At 38.2% G+C, this 6,803-nt stretch overlaps 1 protein-coding gene across 1 annotated transcript; it reads right to left on the bottom strand.

Moving 5' to 3' along the window:
• Positions 1 to 4,533: 4,533 nt before the first annotated feature.
• LOC130849529 (olfactory receptor 4D9-like) lies at positions 4,534 to 5,469 on the bottom strand. The gene has a single exon (XM_057728492.1). It carries the CDS (start codon positions 5,467 to 5,469, stop codon positions 4,534 to 4,536), a length of 936 nt encoding a protein of 311 aa, XP_057584475.1.
• Positions 5,470 to 6,803: the final 1,334 nt, after the last annotated feature.

Genomic DNA, 6,803 nt, shown 5'->3' with positions numbered 1-6,803 from the left:
TGTGTTCTAGGATGACACGTTATGAATCTGGGAATCTGTATTTTTCATCAATTTTAGGAATTTCTCAGTTATATCCCATAAAATAGTGACCCTTCTTCACTCATATTATTTTTTTCATTCTGAAACTCATGCAGATATATTGTTTATTAGATTTGTTCATTTTCTTTTCTAAGTCTCTTAACCATCCTTATCTCTTTGTCTATATGTGACCCATTTCAGGGAGTTATTCAGTTCGTTATAGCTTTCATTTCTAGAAGTTCTATTTCATTCTTTTTACAGATCTATTTTTTCCTTTTATTATCTTTTTTCATGCTCATTTAAAAAACTCTAATTTCTTTAGCTTCTTATTCACATTACATTCTGTATATGATTACTCCAGTATTCAAAATCCTTGAGAGTCTGTTATGCTTTGTTACAGTCTCGCAGACAGAGAAAACGAATTTATGGTTACCAAAGGGGAAAGCAGAGTGGTTGTTTCTTTTGATTCTTGCTAATAATGGCTTGCTTCTGCACACATTTTTAATTTTCAATTATGAATTTATGCTCAGCTATGTATGTGGAAACTTGAAGGGGTTGGGTTCAGGGTGCATTCTTTCAGAGAAGGCAAATATTTGTTTCTTCCAGGCATCATAAGGCATTATTAACCCTGCATTACTCTTAGGTAATTTTTCCCTTTGGAGTTTCCCATTTCATTAGGCAATGCAAACTTGAATCTGAGACTTGTGTCAGGGCTTTGAATTCTCAGAGATGACCTTTCTTCCACTCAAAGCTCAGGTTGAGGCAAACAATTTCATTGTGATCTTCGCTGGTGGGATGAATTTTATCCAATTTGGCCTTCCAGTGGTGGAGGAGTATTCAATTCTCTGGTTTTCTGCTTTATATTTATTTCTAGTCCTGAGCCTTTCCCTTCCCTTCTTGTGAGTTCTGACTTGCACTTAAGTGGATGTTTGCAAGAAGAAATGTGTGTGCATGTTTAAATCAGGACTTTATTTCATTATATGTGGTTTTTCATTTTGCCTAACATAGATCTTATTATATTTTCTGCATGGATATTGGTGGTGTATAGGAAAACAATGATGCATATAATTTGATTTTATATGTTACCACTGAGTTGAATTCTTTTACTATTTTCAATGTTATTTCAGTGAATTTCTTTTTTTAAAATTAATTAATTAATTAATTTATTTTATTGGCTGTGTTGGGTCTTTGTTGCTGCACACAGGCTTTCTCTAGTTACAGCGAGCGGGGTCTACTCTTCGTTGTGGTGTGCGGGCTTCTCATTGCGGTGGCCTCTCTTGTTGCAGAGCACGGGCTCTAGGCGCATGGGCTTCAGTAGTTGTGGTACATGGACTCAATAGTTGTGACTCATGGGCTCTAGAGCACAGGCTCAATAGTTGTGGCACACGGGCTTAGTTGCTCCGCGGAATGAGGGATCTTCCTGGAGCAAGGATCGAACTCGTGTGCCCTGCATTGGTAGGCGGATTCTTACCCACTGCACTACCTAAGAAGTCCTCAGTGAATTTCTTATAGCATTTTGGGTATATCATCTCAATATCTGAGAATAATGGCTTTTTTTCTCCAGGTTTCCCACATTTATATACTTTTTCATTTTTCTTGTGTTTTTGAATTGTAAGTGAATTCAAGTTTAATAATAAATATTAGTGGTGACAGTGAGCATTATTGTCTATCTATGGATAGTAATAAAATTGTTCTAATATTTAATCAGTAAGTATAATGTTTGCTGTGTAGTTTGTGTTGATATTCTTTATTGAGAATACACTTTTTTCCTCAGTTCCTGGCTTCTTAAGTGTGTTTTGTTTTCCAGGGATGTGGGTTGAATTATAGTGAATATTTTCTGCATCACTGAGACAATTGCATTGTTTCTTCTTCTAGTCTGTAATTGCAGTAATTATATTAATATTTCTCTTTGAATTTCTGGAATAAATTCTACTTGGTCTTGCTGTTGCTATGTAATGCATTGCTATGTAACCTGCTAAAGTTTTATAAGAATTTTACATCTGTCTTTAAAGATGTGATTGATGTGTACACCTATATTACATATGCGATATTATTAGATGTATTAGGTGCTATTATTTAGTTTGTCAATAGGGTTATGCTATCCTTATAGAATGAGTTAAGAAGCATTCTAAAATCTATAAGAAATTTGGAAATTTTGCTCCTTGAATATTTATTGCAATATTATTTGGGCCTAACATTTTTTCAAAGGGTCTGTCTTTGGTAATATTTTCAATTCATCTACAATTATTGATTTGTTGAGTTTTTTTTTCTCTTTCCTTTAGACAATTTTTATAATCTATTGAATATATTTTCTATGGAAATTATACACTCTCTTCCATCCCTTAAATTTTAATTTTTAAAAATTTTAAATTTATTTTAAATGTATTATTTTTTTGATCCTGCTGCGTGGCATGTGAGATCTTAGTTCCCCCACCAGGGATCGAACCCACATCCCCTGCATCAGAAGCACAGAGTCTTAACCACTGGACCACCAGAGAACTCCCAATCCTGTAAATTTTTAAAACTACATTTCAATACTGTGAGTCTTTACTTCTTTTCCTTAGTAGGCTACAAGTCCATAGGATGTATTTGTTTATGTGTTTGACCAAAGAAGTGTAACTCTTGAATGTGATGGGGTCTTTGGGGAATAAAAGGAGGGTTCCTAGAAGGGAGTATCTTCTCAAGTTCCCATAAGATACAAGAAATATTTTCCTTACTTCCAGAATGAGGAACTGTAGTAGCAATATCTTTGTTCTCTGAAAGTGAGGAAAAATCGGAGTTTCCAAATTTCTTTTAATACCAAGAAACAAATATAAATAATATATAAACATAATGCATACAAATAATAAATGTGCTCTAGATGGTCAGAATTTGGATAGAAAAAGTTTTGTACTAGTGAATTGATGGCAGTTTTATGTGCTCCTAAAACACAGGATTGACAAAGTGAAACTTGTTTGCTTTTTATCTGTCTCTCTTTGGAAAAGTGTGCATGTACTTGTGTGTGTATGTGTGTATGTGAAACAGGGAATGATTATCTTGTATTTTCAGATATTGAGTTGCTTAAATTCTAAGATGAAGCTTTTCTTCCCTTCACATTTAAATGTCCCTGAAATTAAGATGTATCTTAGAATCAATGAGTACATGTAATGTGGTAGCACTTCTTTTTTACTACATCGCTGTTATTAAAGTGGGAAATGTATTTTACAGTGGATGACATTTTCAGTTAAAATATGGTAAGTGTAGTTGGTATGCAAAATACTTGAAACTCCATATCTGTGTCTCATTTCATGAAGTGTAGGAACAATTCACTTGGTATGACATGGAAGAAATGCTGTAATATACAACACATACACTGTATTATCTTTCTAAAATCTAAGAAATTAAAAATTGCAAAATCTGTCTGGTCCCAATAAATTAAAATAAGGGAATGTGGTCCTGTATAAAGCTTAGAATATAAGATCATAATACACTCTGATTCAATCATTTCCATTTCCTTTGACGTCCATGAAGAAGTATCTGTTCAAGAAGTAAAGTCAGTTTTAAATACTAAAAACCCAAGATTAAGAAGAATTTGGTATCATCTTCTTACATACATTCATTTCATCCCTTTCCACACATTTGATACACTTTTTTACAGCTTCTTATGGGTCAGGCATTATTCTAGACAATGGGAATAGAAAGGAGAATTAGATCTACTAATTTGAAGTTTTAAAATACACAGTGGTAAGGAAAATGACAAAGAAATATACGTAAGAAAAATAAAATTATTTACTGGGTTGGATATAGATTTTTCTTTTTTCAACAAGTCAAACTATCTTATGGCTGAGGCAGTGGTATGAACAGTAGGGCAAGTAGTTCCAGACTCTTGCTGTGGCTGTAGTTATATACGGGGAGTTTACAAAATCAGATGGTATAAGTTTCAGATCGCATCCAATTCTGATAAAGTCACAGGAAGTAAAAGGCAATGGAAATCCTTAAAAGCTAAGACTCTTTACATACACCAAATGGTTGTGGTTGTGCCAGTGTATTTTATAGGTGAATTGATTAAAAAGAAGGTCCAACGTTGCTGACAAAACAGGATAGAGAAGAATGTTTACAGACAGTATTTGGTACCTAGCATATGCTTAGTAAGTAGTCATAGGGTAACTATTGTTGAACTGGGACATAGCTGTTGGATCCTGGCTCTGTTGAGATAGAGGTCCCTGTTGCCTATTGCATGCCTGGACATTGCAGAGTTATCCTTTACTTCATTGCCTGGACATCCAGTTTCTATTATAGTTCACGTTTGTGCCCTGTTTGCCGTCAATTGCTCTTCAAGGACTAAGTTCTTCGGTGTAACTTCCTGCTGGTGTTCCTTTTCAATACCAGTGCTCCAGGTTGCTGATCCTTTGTATCTGTGCCATCCTGTTACAGTTAATTGTCTGCGCATGGTTGTGCCCCAGTATATAACTGCTAATATTTTAAGAAAATATTTCAATTATATACTTGCATCTTGATCCACAATCTACAATGAGACTAACCCCTTTCAGAAAGCATGAGTCTTCTCTTCAGTCTTTTCATGGCTGACTTCATCTCCTGGTTCCTCAGGGTGTAGATCAGGGGGTTCAGGACAGGGATGATGACAGTGAAGGTGACAGAGACAGCTCTGTCCATGGGGAGGACAGTGAAGGGCCGGGTGTAGACATAGATGCAGGGCACAAAGTGCAGGGTCACCACCGTGATGTGGGCTGTGCAGGTGGAGATGGCTTTCCTCCTGCCCTCCCCAGTGTGAGACTTCAGCATTGTCAAGATGACGGTGTAGGACACAAGAAGAAGGACAAACCACAGGGTGGTGACCAGGCCATTATTGGAAATCATCAGGAGCTCAAGAGCAAAGGTGTCGGTGCAGGCAAGTTTGAGGACCTGGGGGACATCGCAGTAGAAACCATCCACAACATTAGGCCCACAGAAGGGGAGCGGGAGCAAGAGGGAAATCTGCACGATGGAGTGGACGAAGCCCCCCACCCAGGAGGCCACGATGAGGGCAGTGCAGCGCCTCCTACTCATGATGGTCACGTAGTGCAGGGGCTTGGAGATGGCCACGTAGCGGTCAAAGGCCATCACAGAGAGGGAGAAGATATCTGCCCCACCGAGGAGGTGGAAGAAAAACATCTGTGTGATGCAACCATTGAAGGAGATGACCTTTCTCCTTGAAAGAAGGTCTACCAGGACCTTCGGGGCAGTGATGGAGGAGAAGCAGATGTCCAAGACAGAGAGATTGCGGAGCAGGAAGTACATGGGGGTGTGCAGGCGAGACTCGCAGGTCACGGTGACCATGATGGCAACATTTGCTAGCACAGTTGTTACATAAACTATAGATAAAAAGAAAAATAAGAGCACACTTAGCTCTTGAGACTGGGTAAGTCCACAAAAAATAAATTCAGACACCCTGGTAGTATTTCTCAAGGCCATTGGATGATATTTCTTCCACCATGGACAGCTTTGAAGGGAATAATGATATTACTGAGAAAATGAAATCATGCAAAGGTTTATCTCTTATGCAGAAATTGGACATATGTCATAGAAAAAAATCAAATATATTATTGTATATGAACTTCTTGTGTTACCTGGAGGAATCATTCAGTTCTACTTGCTTCAGTTCCCCGACTAGTACAAGTTGTAGGTTCGTTTCCCTACTGTCCTCAGTGAGGGTCTTTGGGGTCTGTTAAAGTCGCTTCTAGAAGTTGCTGAGGAAGAGAACATAAGGAAGATTTTGTAGAAGCAGTTGTGGGTTCCCTATACCTTCATGAATCAGAGCAACTCTGATTTTAGTCATGTTCCACTTTTTTCCTATGGCTTAAAAGCCATTAGAATAAATCAATCCTCAAATGCTGTTCAGTAACAACATGATAGGGATCAATTTCAATAGCATATTACCATTTTTTAAAAGAGTAGTTTCTTTTTTTCTTTTTTAAATTTATTTATCTATCTATTTATTGATTGGCTGCATTGGGTCTTCGTTGCTGCACACGGGCTTTCTCTAGTTGCAGCAAGCGGGGGCTACTCTTTTTTTTTGAGGGGGTGCTACTCTTCATTGTAGTGTGCGGGCTTCTCAGTGCGGTGCCTTCTCTTGTTGCCGAGCACAGGCTCTAGGCACGAGGGCTTCAGTAGTTGTGCCACACAGGCTCAGTAGTTGTGGCTCATGGGCTCTAGAGCACAGGCTCAGTAGTTGTGGTGCACAGGCTTAGCTGCTCTGTGGCATGTGGGATCTTCCTGGAGGAGGGATCGAACCCTCGTCCCCTGCCTTGGCAGGCGGATTTTAACTACTGCGCCACCAGGGAAACCCCATGTTATCATTTGTTGTATAACAAAGGGAGTTCAACTCGAGGATGGAAGATGCCTTAGAGGACTGGGACGGGGAGGGTGGGAGGGAGTCGAGGGAGGGTGGGGGGGGAAGTTGAGGGAGGGAGGGAATACGGGGATATATGTATAAAAACAGATGATTGAAGTTGGTGTACCCCCCAAAAATAATAATAAAAAAATAAAAAATAAAAAAATTAAAAAAAAGCACCTAATTTCAATAAATTTTCTAACATCCCTCTGAGGTTAGAAGGGGAATAATGTGTTTTCATTCCCACTTCAATAATACTGAAACTGGACCCAATAAGCATAAGTCAGTTTTCCAAGGTCATACAGAAAATCAGTGGCAGAGAGAAAGTAACACAAATGTCTTCTGTCTCTTAGTTCTAGGATCTTTCCACTATACCACACTGCCTGACAGTTTCAGAATACAAGAATCCAACAAT

This window comes from Hippopotamus amphibius, chromosome 3 (assembly GCF_030028045.1).
Source record: "Hippopotamus amphibius kiboko isolate mHipAmp2 chromosome 3, mHipAmp2.hap2, whole genome shotgun sequence".
NCBI lineage: Eukaryota > Metazoa > Chordata > Mammalia > Artiodactyla > Hippopotamidae > Hippopotamus > Hippopotamus amphibius.
The sequence above is the reverse complement of the archived record's forward strand: the minus strand, read 5'-3'. Positions and strand labels throughout refer to the sequence as shown.

Coding starts and splice junctions, on each gene's coding strand:
- LOC130849529 (XM_057728492.1), bottom strand. CDS start 5,469: ATGGCCTTGAGAAATACTACCAGGGTGTCTGAATTTATTTTTTGTGGA.